Source organism: Equus caballus, chromosome 3 (assembly GCF_041296265.1).
Source record: "Equus caballus isolate H_3958 breed thoroughbred chromosome 3, TB-T2T, whole genome shotgun sequence".
Taxonomy (NCBI): domain Eukaryota; kingdom Metazoa; phylum Chordata; class Mammalia; order Perissodactyla; family Equidae; genus Equus; species Equus caballus.
In genome coordinates, this window is record NC_091686.1 from 63769600 (window position 1) to 63784660 (window position 15061).

At 40.3% G+C, this 15061-nt stretch overlaps 1 protein-coding gene across 1 annotated transcript in view; it reads right to left on the reverse strand.

Annotated features, from left to right (window-relative positions):
* The window catches only part of ANXA3 (annexin A3), a 61900-nt gene that overhangs the window by 29610 nt on the left and 17229 nt on the right, over positions 1–15061 (reverse strand). The window contains exons 3-5 of the mRNA XM_001492000.6: positions 11814–11901; positions 6569–6663; positions 3663–3776 (exon numbers count right to left, since the gene is read on the reverse strand). Coding sequence (XP_001492050.2) covers positions 3663–3776; positions 6569–6663; positions 11814–11901 — 297 coding nt within the window. The remainder of the gene's footprint in view (positions 1–3662; positions 3777–6568; positions 6664–11813; positions 11902–15061) is intronic.

Sequence of the window (15061 nt, forward strand, 5' to 3'; positions counted from 1 at the left end):
AGTTAACTGACACCAAAATTTTCAAGAAAATTTCTGACTCTAGTTTAAAAATCAACTGAATAATTCTAGGAAGAAAAAGTAGAAAGGGAAAGCCTATGTCAATCAAGATGAGAAGAGCACTCCAACACACCATTTAGGAAGGGCTCTGTAATTCTTTTGAATGAGTTCCTCTTTGCACCAGTGCACTGGGTTGGTCAGTAGGTATCATCCTCTTCATATTGAGATTTTTAAAGCCTCAATAATGTGTGTCAAGGGTCCAGTTGGTTCAGTGACTAGTTACCCCTGAGCCTTGGTTAAGAGTGAGGTCACTGAATCACATTGTGACTCCATGAGAAGCCATTTACACTAGGACTTGATCAAATGAGGCCAATACAGCATATGAACAGTGACTGAATTTTATCCCTCTGTAGCAGAGATTCCTAGTTGCCCCCAATATCTCTCCTTTTAAAATTACTTATTTATTTAAAAATAGACTTTATTTATTTATTTATTTTTGCTGAGGAAGATTGGCCCTGAGCTAACATCTGTGCCAATCTTCCTCCACTTTGTACGTAGGTCACTGCCACAGCATGGCTGACAAGTGGTGTAAGTCCACACCTGGGATCCAAACTGGTGAACCCAGGCCACTGAAATGGAGCATGCCAAACTTGACCACTATACCACGGGCCAGCCCTTATTCTTCATTTTTCAGAGAAGTTTTAGGTTCACAGCAAAATTAAGCAGACTCAATATCTCTTTCATGTTCCTTGCTTAGTAATAGAACACCCAATTTTTAATTTAACAAGTAGCTACCCAAATAAAGACAGTATTTCTCAGCTACTCTTAGAGTTAGGTTTATCCTTGCAACTAAATTTTGATTGATGGACTATATGTGAAGTATTATGTACAATTTTTGAGAATCCTTAAAGACAGGAGATGAATCTTTCTTTGTCCCTTACTCTTTTTAGCTGACTGGGAGGAAGACATAACGGCTGGATCTTGAGCTGCCATCTTCAGCCTAGAAGTGGAATCTATAGGCTGAAGATGTCAAAGTCTCAAGATTGAAGGAGCCTGAGTCTCTGATAATGGTAGTACCACGACACCCAGCTCTGGACTGCTTACTTTGGATTTCTTTTGTGTAAGAGAGAAATTTTTCTAATCCTTGCTGGTGAATCAAATCCTTACCGTTACACCCACTCAATTGTCCCCCATGTGGCAGCTGTTGAAATGCAAGGCTCAGATTTTATTTCAAGAGAATCTGCTGCAAAGAATGTAGTTGGTTGATAGCCTCCAACTGGATCTGCCACACAGTTCACACTGAGGTCATGCCCTCTCCAGGCTGCTGTCAGCCAACGACTGAGCATGGAAGGAGTACTGGAGCTGGACCATTTCTGCCCAAGGTAGGACTCCTCCAAAGGGGAATATTTGCTCAGGGGCTCCCGTCAGCCTACCAAGGCTTTCTCAGAGCTGCACTATACACCGAGGCTCTTCCTATCTGAGCATACTTCCTTCCCTCTCTCCTTTCACAGGTGTCAGATCAGCATTGCAATCTGAAGGTTCACTCCACCTACCCTACTCTGTGTCCTCTTTAGCCTTTACAAGCATTTCTCCCAATAAATCTCTTGGACATCTAATTTCATCTTGCCATCTGCTTCTTGGGTGCCCACATCTCTGCCACAGAAAAGAAAATAACTCATACCCCTTACGGAAAGGCAGAATTTGGCTTATGCCTCAAGACGCACATTCCTTCCTTTCCCCCCTCCCAATCAACAAATATGTTGAGCACCTACTTCATTCCAGTATTTTCTCTAGGAACAGAAGATGCAGACTAAGACTGATGAGGTTTCCTGCTAGGATGGAAGTTTGTCTTTTAATTGGATGGAAAAAATAATAAACAAGTGGACAAAAAACACAAGATAATTTTAGACAGTAACAGGTGCAATTAAGAAAATAAAACTGAGTGAATTAATAGAAAATATTTGGAGGAAAAGCATGCGAGGTGGAAGGAACATCATGTACATAAAGACCTCAAGATAGGAATAAGCTTAGAATGTTCCAGGAGCAGAGAGAAAGCCAGTATAACTACATCATTGAATTGAGATGGGAGAAGGGGGGAGGAGAGGGTGTGATAGTCAGTCTTATGTGTCAATTTGGCCAGGTTACAGTTCTCAGTTATTCAATCAAACACTAATCTAGGTGTTGCTGTGAAGGTATTTTGTAGATATAATTAAAGTCCATTATCAAATGACTTTAAGTAAGGGAGATTATTCTAGATATTCTGGGTGGCCTTGAAAGCAGAGCTGAGGCATCTCTGAAGGAGAAATTCCACATGTGGGCAGCATTTTCAGCTCATGCCAAGAGTTCCAGCCTGCACTTCCTGACAGCCTGCCTACAGATTTTGGATTTGCCTAGGCAGCCCCATAACCATGTAACCAATTTTTTGCAATAAATCTCTTAGTATATATCTCCTGTTTACTGGTTCTGCTTCTCTGGGGAATCCTGACTGATATAGATAGAATTTTAAAAAGTCACAGAGATAGGGGCCAGCCTGGTGGCGCAGCGGTTAAGTGCGCACATTCTGCTTCAGCGGCCTGGGATTTGCTGGTTCAGATCCCGGGTGCAGACATGACACCACTTGGCAACCCATGCTGTGGTAGGCATCTCACAAGTAGAGGAAGATGGGCACGGATGTTAGCTCAGGGCCAGTCTTCCTCAGCAAAAAAGAGGATTGGCAGCAGATGTTAGCTTAGGGCTGATCTTCCTCAAAAAAAAAAAAAAAAGTCACAGAGATAGACAGGAGCCAGAATGTATTGGGTGATGAAGCCCATGGTAAGGAGATTGGATTTTAAGTATTCAAAGTCATTGAAGATTTATGCAGGTGAACAGTATAATCTGATTCTAAAAACAACTTTATAGAAATCATTTTGGCTATTCTGTGGTGAATGGATTTCAGTCCAGTCAAGAGATGATGGTGGTTGAACTAGAACGGTAGCAATGGATTCTGAGGGACGTGCACACATTTTTGAAAGATTTTGGAGTAGAGCTAATGGACTTGCAGATAGATTTGGGAACACTGAAGAGGAAGGGAAAGTGAGGGATCAAAGATAATACTAGTTTTGGCCTAAGCAATGGGGTTGATGATGGTGCTATTTACGTTCAGCGACAACAAAATAGAGAATTTTTTTTTTCTTGAGGAAGATTAGCCCTGAGCTAACTACTGCCAATCCTCCTCTTTTTGCTGAGGAAGACTGGCCCTGAGCTAACATCCGTACCCATCTTCCTCTGCTTTATATATGGGACACCCACCACAACACGGCTTTTGCCAAGCGGTGCCATGTCCATACCTGGGATCCGAACAGGCGAACCCCAGGCTGCCTAGAAGTGCAATGTGCAAACTTAACCACTGCGCCACACAAAATAGAGAATTTGATAGCTCAGGTCAAAAATTAAACAAGCAAAATTAGGCTATGACAATATCCTTTCAGCCTAGGAACATGTGGGCTCAAGGTTCCACAAGTGCTCCCCATTTCAGCGTTGTTCTAACGACTGGAGAACACAGAATCAAAATGCCATCCAAATCTATCATATTTACACCCATATCTCAAGTGTGCCCTGGAAGAAAGTCACTATTTTTGATGATGTAGTCAAATCCTGGGCAGACATGACTTATCTTGGGCTCATACCTTCATGGATTTCTTCAGCTGCTTCGCATCAAACACAGCCGGGGGAGTCACGAGGGCCACCATGAGATACTCAAAGTTGCCAGAGAGATCACCCTTCAAGTCATCTTTCAGTGCCTAAAATAAAACACCCCAAAAGAAAATGTGAAATATTTTTCCTTTCTCGTTCTCTAAAGCCACCTAGTGAAAGATGAACATATGTATCGATTCAAATGAAAACACGTCCATCCACAGGGAACAAACAGAAACAGTGAGAATATTTCTATGGATATGAATATGCATTTTTGATTGCTTCCAAAATGTTCTGTTTTATAGAAGGTTTTCTGAAGGAAAACCAATGGAGGGGGTTACACAAGTGCCATAGACAGGAACTGAGTATTAACATCCTTTTCCTGGGGCCTTGATGCTCTCAGTGCTTCGGTTGGGGTGAGGGAAGAGGAGGTGGAGCCCCTATAATTCACACCCAGCTTCACTGGCAGGTGTTCTTTTCCTGCCTTACTTCTCAGTGACTGCCAGAGAGCTCTGGAGAGAAAAGGGAAGGGAAGGTAGTGGTTGGTCATTTGCCTCTGGTAAGACTAGGAGGCGTCACAAGCAGTGTTCTGGCAACAACAGCAGGGGGAACCCTGAATGTGGCAATTGGGTGGACCTTACTTATTGTTACTGGCCTTTGGCACTGTTTTCACACATTACATAAGCACAGTCCACCTCCCCTGCTTGAGGGCAGGTCCCATGGTTTCTATTTTCAGCATTCAAAGAAATGTTATTGAATAATTATTTTCCCTGCTCTTGATTATTTTCAGCTCTGAAAGAGAGGCTGGCAGCCTCCCAGACTCCTATGACAATGTGAACATAGACCAACATCTACCATGCCGCTGGGGGGCCCAGCGGGGTTATGCTCCTGCTGAAACAAATGAGATGGAGCCAAGTGTCACTAGTGCTGTGTAATTGCTACAGGTGTTTCCTCTCTAAATGCTAAATTCCACTACCATCTGTCCTCAACCCAAGACTTTCCAACTGAATCTTACTTCACCTGTTCTCATTCTATCACATTGGGAGAAATGGTTGTTACCCTCCACCTCCACCCTCCACCTTATTCCAGATTTTGGAAATCCTGAAAGGCCAGGAGATCATTCATGCCCCCTATACATGTGCATGTTGCCTTGCCTAGAAGCCTGGCAATTCATTTAATTTGACAAATGTTTACTTGGCACCTGCTCTGTGCTAGGCACTTAAAGGTGAGTTAGACACAATCCTTACCCTTAGGACATTATGTCCTAATAGGAAAAATAAAAATATTCAAAGATAAAATTTCAATATAATATGTTAAGTATCTGATAGAGGGAACACAGAGAGAAGTGTGTCGTAATGGAGCCTGAGGGCTTGGCCATCGCGGGGTGATGCCTGAGCTATCTTTGGATGGTTACTAGACACTCTCAATTCTCACCTGGACCCAATAGTCTGACTGGTCTCTGTTTCCACTCTTTCCCCTCCACAGTTTCTTAGCCACAGTTGCTAAAATAATCTTTTAAAAATATAAATTAGAAGGCTGGTCTGGTGGTGCAGAGGTTAAGTTTGCGTGCTTCACTTCAGTGGTCCAGGGTTCGCTGGTTCGCATCCCGGGTGCAGACCTACGCACCGCTCATCAAGCCATGCTGTGGCAGGTGTCCCACATATAAAATAGAGGAAGGTAGGTACAGGCATTAGCTCAGAGCTAATCTTCCTCAAATAAAAAACAAATATATATATATATATTAGATTAGATTATTCACCTAGCTTATAAACCTCCAATGATTCCCTATTGTTTTTAGAATAAAATCTAAACTCTGTACCAAGAGCCCAAGGCCCAGCATGTTCTAAACCTGTCTCTAACCTCATCTCTTTCCTCCGTTCCCCTTTACTCTCTACATTCCTGCCATATTGGAACTCTTTCTGTTTCTTAAATATTACTAGCTTGCTTCTGCCTCAGGGCTTTTGCATTTGCTGCACCTTCTGGCTGAAATGCTCTTCCGCCAGGTCAAGCAGAGGAGAATCCTTAGTATTGTTTAGTCTTAGTTGACAGTAAAGTAACAACCCCTCACTGACATTTCTTCACCATCTGATCTAAAAGTGCCATTCACCAGTGGGTCTCTATCATACCATCCCACTGTAATTTTTTCACAGCACTTACCAATATCTGAATTTATTTTATTTACTTATTTATTCCTTTTCTAGTAGAATATTACCTCCATGAAGAAGAGAGGATCTGCTTTTTATACCAGCGTGTCTCTAACGTCTAGGATACTCCCTGACACAGAGCGGTACTCAACAATACGCGGTGAACAAATAAACTGTGCGGCAAAGACCAAGGCTAACTTGTCTTTGTATAGTCAGTTTCAGGTGATTAGGAAGTTTTCATTTGCTTAATGAATTAAACCTATAATTACATAAACATTTTAAAATCGAGAGAGAAGTTAAAGATCATCTAAGATGGGGCTTATCAAATAATTGCTCAGATAATTCTTTGTTGTGGGAACTGTCTTGTGCATTGTAGGAGTTTAGCAGCATTCCCGACCTCTACCCACCAGTTGCCCGAAGTATCTTTCTCTCTCCCACCACTTGTGATAATCAAAATGTCTCAAGACATTGCCAAGTGTCCCCTAGGGAGCAAAATCACTGCTGGTTTAGAACCAGTGATCTAAGGCAGCAAGAGGTGAAGAAATTGAGGCCCAGAAAGATCCAATAACATGCCCAAGGCCATTCAGCCCGTTAAGGGCAAAACCAAGACTTATATTGCAGGCTGTTGACCGGATGCACAGGGCACTTCCTCTACTTGGCTTGAAGCAGAAGATTTGTGGGCGCAATCACCTGGGAGCATGGCTGGTCCATTAGTGGTTAGCACTTTAGTGCCTGTTACGTTAATCAAATCGTACCTTTCCATAGGCCGCCTGATATTCCTTAACAATCAGCTGCCGCTGTGCGTTCGACCGCTCAGTCAGAACGCTGATGAGTGTTTTCTCGTCGGTTCCTAAAGGAAACAAAAATAATTTTACTCATTCTCAACCCAAAGATGCTTAATATGTATCATGAACAAAAGAAAAAATGATTAATAGTCTGAAACAAATGTAGAGAGGAAGGCATCTTAATTTTTAATTTCCAGGTTCTCACCAGGTTGAAATCTTCATTTCTTCATTTGCTTAGGTTTGGGGAAAAAAATTAACTTTCTTTGGATAGTTTTGAGGGAAGAAAACAATCATTGCCAAAATATTCCTATCTGTATATGACAGGAGAAGTAGCAAAAGGAATGCATTGCGTTTGAACTAGGTTTTCTCACCTCATGAGGTTCAGTTATTGTCTTGTCACCTTTTATCCTTTTCTAATCTCCACACTTGATATCAAAATCTTTTATCCTCTAGAAAAAAAGGAGCCGACATGTATTGAGAACCTGCCATGTAAGGCAACTTTTATTCAGTCATAGTGAATATGCACAGGGGCCCTGATTAAGCTGTCCTAAAGATGAAGATACTAACCCTTAGTGTCTTGAACCCAGATCTCTGACTCCAAAACATGTATTCTCTTTGGTCCATATGTCTCTTAGGCATTCCAGACCCATATACTTAACCACCTGTTGTAAGTAAAGGGCTGATGCTGGCCTGCCTGAGAATAACCTCAAGGTCACTATTTCCTTGGTTATTATAGTATTAAGATAATGTGGGAGGTTGTGTCAGCCTCCTTTGCAGTAGAGAACTATACCTGGGTTGGGGAGCTGTGAGTCGGCTTGCACACCTTGGGCCTGCATGACTAGAATGGTATATAAGATCAAGTGGAACTCACGGCTCAACTTCTCTGGGTATAGATCAACCCTACACACCTTGGCTACACATGCCTGTGGCAATGGTACATAGTCTATATCATTGATGGGGCAAAAGAATCTGTGTACTTGGTTAGCTGCTAGGCCTCCCAACGAAAGATGTTGCCCCACTGTGATGTCTGATCTTGTATTCATTCTTCTACATAGTTAAGTAAACACAGAATTCAATTACAGCCCAGTTGTGCCCTGTGAGTCTGGTTATCACTTGCACCTGTAATGGCATCTGTGTTGTTGCACGACTAGACACCTCCAACTGCACAAGTATCTCAAACGCAGCATGCTCCAGGTTGAACTCATTCTAGCTCCTCTCTAACTTGTCTTTCATTCTATGTTCCCTCATCAGCGATACCACCATGGATATAGTCATCAAAGCAAAAACCCTGGGAGTCATCCTATACTCCTTTCTTTTCCTTACTCCTTATATTTTAACAACTATCTGCATCTCTTGAATTTACCTTCTCTGCATGCCCTCTGCCACTGAGCCCTCATCATTTTTTACATAGAAACTTCAAAAGCTTCCTAACTTAACCTCCCCTATAATTCATAGTGTATATTACAGTCTAAGTAAATACTTTTAAAATGCAATGTGATCATGTCAATCTCTTGGTTGAAATCCTAATGGCTCTCTGTAACTTTTACGATGACATTTAAGCCCCTTAGCTCATATACCACCTCATTAAGATCTAGCTCCTGCCTCATGTCTCTGTTCTAATGTTCTGCCCATTCTCTGCATCTCTATACCCCATGGCCCTAGACTCCAGACATAACTACCTGCAGTTACATGCAGTTTGTATGCTAGGCAGTTTCTCATCTATTTGTGCACATGCTCAAGACCAGGAACTAAACTAAGCTGCCTCGTGGTTCAGAGACTGGATCTGACGCATCTCTAATGCAAATACCATTATGACACCTGGCTCTGGGCTGACAACATGGCAGGAGTGGGGCTCACAAACAAAAACTTCCTTCTCAAAGTGCGCCTGTAAACCAAAATGCAAAAATTCCTGAAGAAACACAATGTTAACAAAGACAAGCAATAGAATTTAAAGACCATTAATTCATTCAATTTGACATTAACCTCATGGAACAGTGTACTCAAGTGAACAGTGTACGCTAAGTATACATGGAGAAATCAAAGAGATAAATGAAGAAATAACTTTCATTTAAAAATGGAGGGGAAAAAAACCCCAAACAGGCAGAAACAAGATAATATTACACTGATATAAAACCCTAATAGTATATTTCATGGAACTTGACAAACTGACCCTAAAATCACAGCAGAAGCAAAGAGTCAAGAAAAGCTCTTGTCCTACTAGACACTGTGTCATTATAAAATTATAATAGCAATTATGACAATGTAGTATTGAGAAAAGGAGAGGCCAATGGAATGTAGCAGAGAGCAGAAAAACAGGGCAACTTATAAGACAGAGGTGACATAACAAATCAGTGCAGAAAGGGTGAATTCTTCGATAAATTGTGCTGGGACTACTAACCAGCCACATGAGATAAAATAAAATTAGATATTTTTAAATACCATGCACAAACATTAATCCCACGCAGATTAAAGATCTCAATGTGAAAAATCAGAGTGCAAAACTTGGGGGAGAAAACACAGGAGAATATCTTTCTTTTGTGTGTGTGTGTGTGTGTTTTTATGAGGAAGATTCACCCTGAACTAACATCTGTTGCCAATCCTCCTCTTTTTTCTGCTTGAGGAAGATTAGCCCTGAGCTAACATCCATGCCAATCTTCCTCTATTTTGTATGTGGGATGCCTCCACAACATGGCTGATGAGCGGGAGTAGGTCCACACCTGGGATCCAAATCTGTGAACTGAAGCTGCCTAAGTGGAGCACGTGGAAGTTTAACCACTAGGCCAGGGGATAGGCCCCACAAGAGAATATCTTTATGAGCTCATTATAGAAAAGACATAATAAGTATAAATCATAAAAAAAAAATTGGTAAACCTGATTTCACTAAAATCTAAAACTTCTTCGCAAAAAAATTACTATAATCAATGTTAAAAGAAAACCACCAACCAGAAGAAAATATTTTGATGGCTTGTAATTAAAAAAAAAAGTTTTGTATCCAGAATTTATTAAAAAAAATTGAGACCCCTGGGCTGACCGCCTGGGGGGCACACCTCGGTGGCCCCCACCGGTGTCCGTGTCAGCACGCCTGGGCCAGCTCAGAACAGCGGCCCCCACCAATGTCTCAGTCTCAGGAGAGGATCCTCCTCTCACCAAGATGTCCCCAGAGCCCACCAGGAGAAGAACATAAGTGGTTCTATGGAACAAAAAGCTTGTCTTCTCAAATTTGTGTAGATGCTATTCAAAAAGGAGATGTTGGTGGTCGTAAAACCATCCTGTAGACAGTTCCATACATACTGGCCAGCAGCAGCGAGGATGTATGCCAGAGTGCAAAGACACTGAATTGAATTGGGAAGGATTTACTCACGGCTTTGATTCCCATCCCTTGAGAGACACAAGACAAAAATAGTTAAAGGAAAGAAGAGCATGTCATAAACACAATTCTGTGAAGTAAATAGAAGGGGGAATCACCAACATGAATTTCTGGATGATGAATTGCAGATGAGAGCATATTGAACAGTTAAGCAATGTAGAGAAAGTTACAGTCCAGAGGATGCTCTGAAGAGGTGGCAGGAGAGGTGGTTAAGTATCATATGTCACGCTGGAGGCTGACAATGAATTTATATTTTGCTGGTTTAAATATAATCACTTATGTAAAAACATTGTATGTTCTGAAAAATCACCACTACCATCAAGTGAAGGAACATTGCAATTTCTGTTTAAAAATTGTCCCCTAAAGTGCCTAAGGCAGCACAGAATATACTGTATTGACAGTTAATTGAAGACTGTACTTGTGTTTTTCTCTGAGCCATTCTGATAACTTTTTTTCATATTTGTTGTCTTTCTGTTGCATCAATTTGACCTGCCTGAAGCTCTAGAATTTTATTAATATAAATATGTTAATTTATATTAATAATTCATATATAACTCATTTATTCACATAAATAAATTTCCAACACATAGAAAAAAAATCTTGTCAGTCATGAAGAAGACAAGTCAACTGAAAAATGGACAAAAGATATGAAGAACTAATTGATGGAAGAGGAAGTAAATAAACAAGAAAGGACGCTTAACTGTATCAGTAATAGGGGATAGGGAAAAGGGAGGAAATGAAAACAGAGCAAGACACAATCTTAGACCCACTCAACTGGAAAAACTGAATAGTACGACCGTAGCAAGGATTGATGAGAATATGGAGCAATATATAAGGAATGCTAGTTTGGCAATATTTCTAGTTAATTTGAAGGTAAACATCCCCTTCAACCTAGAGATTCCAATTGTTACATTCTAGAGAAATGCTTGGAAAGGTGCACAAGGAGACTTAAGCAGGAATATTCAGTGCAGCATTTTTACATTGCAGCAGAAAATAATTGTAGGCAATTTTATGTTCCATCAATATTCCCATTTGATGATACAGTAATTCAATAGCCTACTGTGCAGTTAAAATTAATGAACCAGAGCTAAACATATCAACATGGATAAATCTCAAAAACATAATGTTAAGGGATAAAAACAAGTTGCAGAAGAATGTACACAGTATGATTCCATTTTATACTGTTTAAGACCATGCAAAACAATATGTCATACAGATGTAGTTACAGAATCAAAAGTTTCATAGGAATAAACTTTAATTTACGATGGTATTTATTTCTAGGGAATGGGATGGGAATGAGATCCAGGAAGAACTGATATGGACCATACATACAATGATTTATTATTATGACTATTATTATTGTTGGTAGTAGTGATGGTGATGGTAGTGTTTCATATTAAGTTAACATGGCTAATATTAAGATTTAATAAAACTGAGTTCCCTATACCCTTCCTCACTATTTCACAATTTTTAAAAGTCCCTTACAATTTCTCTAATTGAGTAAGCCAAATTGGGCAAACTGAACCTAGCACTTTTATTTTATTTTGCTGAGGAAGATTTGCCCTGAGCTAACATCTATGCCAATCTTCCACTTTTTTTGCTTGAAGAGGATTTGCCCTGAGCTAACATCTGTGCCAATCTTCCTCTATTTTGTATGTGGGTTGCCACCACAGCATGGCTGCCAACGAGTGGTGTAGGTCTGTGCCCAGGAACTGAACCCAGGCTGCCGAAAAGGAATGTGCTGAAGTTAACCACTTGGCCACAGGGCCGACCCCGCTGTGTACTTTTAGATTGTAATTTTCCTGATTTGCTTCAACGTTAAGAAAGGAATCATAAAGGATTACTCACCAATTCCTCTGATTGCCTTACGAATCACTTCAGCATCCACTGATGGGTTGAAGCCTGGATAATCTCTCACTGTCCCCCGGTGTCCAACCTAGAAGGAAATATTTGAAAGTTCTACTCGCTCAAAATGATATCTTTGTTTATCCTACATATGCATGTTCCCATATGCATATTGGAACCACAGAACAAACCCATACTTTGCACACCTTCCTATCACTTCAGGAGTGGTTCAAGAGAATAGTCCATCCCTAGACATGCAGGAAATATGACAACTACCACATATATAACAAGGTCTCTTGTTTTTCCCTCTTGTGTAACAAATCAGAAATACAAAACATTCGTTCTCTAGAGCAATGAACTGCATTAATCCTGGTCACTCTGAAAAACATTTACCTTAAAGTGGCATCTGCATGAAAGCAAGAGGAGAGAATTTCCTACATTCTCTTTGTTGTCAAGTGAGAATCCAAAGCTCTTCACTGCATCTCACACAGCAGTAATTGTGGTTTACAGACTCAAGATGTTTTAATTAATGTTACTCTTGTCCTTGGGGAACCCTACACTAAAGGATCCATAAATGAAAACCCCATTAGGACTGTCTGGTCTTAAGCTTTGTTTAATGGATGTGCAATTGTGGCTGGTTAAATTCCCTTCTGAAGGCTTCAATGACATAAATCTTCAGGAATAGTGTGGAAATGAAAAATGCCATGATACTAATTTTAAACACACAAATTAGAACATAACAGGAAGCTGGGAAGGACCATCCTACAGAAAGAAGAAAATATCTGAAAATTGCTTAAGATACTATAGAATAGCCACAAAGATGTTGAGAAAAATTCAAGTAAACATGTACTTACAGTATATGCTATTTCCTAACTCTCTGAATGAGTCTGTCTTTACAATAATAATGTTTTCTTTCTAAACTGATTTTACTATCCTGTTACTGAATAATATTGGCTCCATTATCTTGTGTTACTATGGCTTCTTTTAGACTCTCCTAAAGTGTTCAACACTTTCATGCAAAGGCATTATCTTGTCGCATTAAAGTGAATGGAAAATTAATGTTCTGGGACAGTAAAAAAATGATAGTCCATTGATTCAATAGATTAGATTGAACAAATTGTTTCAGTACAATCAAACATCATTTAATCTTAAAGCATCCAAAATAAAGAGTTTTGATTCTAAAGTAATTATAATGAATTAGAAACTAGATGTGAATGTGCCTGATCTAAAGGCACCTGTAAGACATCAGTCACTTCAACATAATCTTTGGAGAATTCTCTTTGTCCAAGGTTTAATAAATATTTTATGGATTCAGAGCCAACTGGCTTCATTTCAGTTCTATCCATCTGTGACCTTTAGCGTCTAGCTTAGGTGTCCGCCTTCCATGTGTGGCATGTTAGAGGAACCACCACAATCTGAGAGCATTTGAGTGCTTCATGCCCAGCACTGTGCTGGGTACTTTATATATGTTAACTGTAACCTGCATGACAGCCCTGATGAATGAGTAACAGTGACACATTTCACATGCAGGACACCAAGATGTAAGAAGGTTGGAGGATTTGCTCAAGGCCTCGTAGCTAGTTAAGCGACAGAATCTGAATTTGAATGCAGTCATGACCATTCAGGCCCCTTCCTAGTCTTTCTTGAAATGTACCACTGTACCACTTGGGTGATTCTCTAAAATGCATGTGCCCAGGCCCTGCCGTAGACATACTGAATCATACTCTTTAGAAATGAGATGTTAAGGTAGACGCTACACGTTTAAGAAGCTCTCCAGGTGATTCTGTGGCATTTACATCCCAGATATTTACAAGGTTGCTTCTGAATACAAGAAGACAAAAATTGTCAGCTTCTAACAGTTCGTGAATTATGAAAACCCAGGGTTTCCAATCTAGCTGTGACTTTTTCACTGCCCTCTACCACCTACACATCAAAATATGCTGAAATTCCAATCTGCAAAATTAGAGAAGGGTGAAATTCCAAATCCATTACGCAACTTGCTACCTAGTAAGAGTTTAATGGAGAGGAAAACTCGTTTAATTAAAAGAAAAAAACTACACACACACACACACACACACACACACACCCCCAACTTGAAAAGTGGCACAGGAAATCTGAAGTGAAACCTTAGTGAAATCTTTCAAATTGTTTCACTTACTTAAGTGAGCAGTATTATCCATTAGATAGACTTGGTTGCCCAGAACATTCAGAAATATTTACACAATTTACCAAAAAGAAAAAATTCTTAGAGTAAAATAAATAAATAGAATCTTTTAAACTAACAATGCCAGGCAGTGAACAACGTTCACTTATTTACAGACATCTTTTATTATTATTATTTTTTAAGATTTTATTTTTTCCTTTTTCTCCCCAAAGCCCCCCAGTACATAGTTGTATATTCTTCGTTGTGGATCCTTCTAGTTGTGGCATGTGGGACGCTGCCTCAGCGTGGTCTGATGAGCAGTGCCATGTCCGCGCCCAGGATTCGAACTAACGAAACACTGGGCCGCCTGCAGCGGAGTGCGCGAACTTAACCACTCGGCCACGGGGCCAGCCCCTACAGACATCTTTTTTAACGCTTACAAGGAACTTAACAAGGTGGATTTTATTATTTTTGTTTAAAAATGGAAGAAACTTGATCTCGGAGAGATTATTTGCTTAACATAACTCTGCTACTACAGACAGCTCCAGAATTTGAAACCCCTTCTTTGTGACTAAAATGCCCTGTGCTCTATACCACACCATAATGCCTCAGGGATTCCATATTAGTGGTTCTCAAAGTGTGGTTCCTGAATCAGCAGCATCAGCATCACCAGGGAACTTATTAGCAATGCAAATTCTCAGGCCCTAGCCCTGGCTTACTGAATCAACAACTCAGGGTCTCTGTTTTATTTAACAAGCCCTCCACATGATTCTAATGCATGTTAAAGTTTGAGAACCACTTAGCTGCCCATTCTTAGCTGTCCAGAAAACCAAAACAAAAAATGAACAAACAAGTCATAGATTCTTTGATGGGTGTGGAAGAAGAATTTGATGATGAGCTCATTGTTTCAGGAATGTTGGCATTTTTACAGCCAAACTAAACTGCTTGCATCGCCTGCTTCACTGCAGGCTTAATTCCCTGACATTTAAGTTACTAATCAATACTTGACTTGGTTTATTTCCACTAACCCTATGACCCTAACAAAGTGTCAGTGCTAGCAGAGGACATCGCATGAATACTTGGCAGTCTTTTTTTTTCTTTTCAAAAA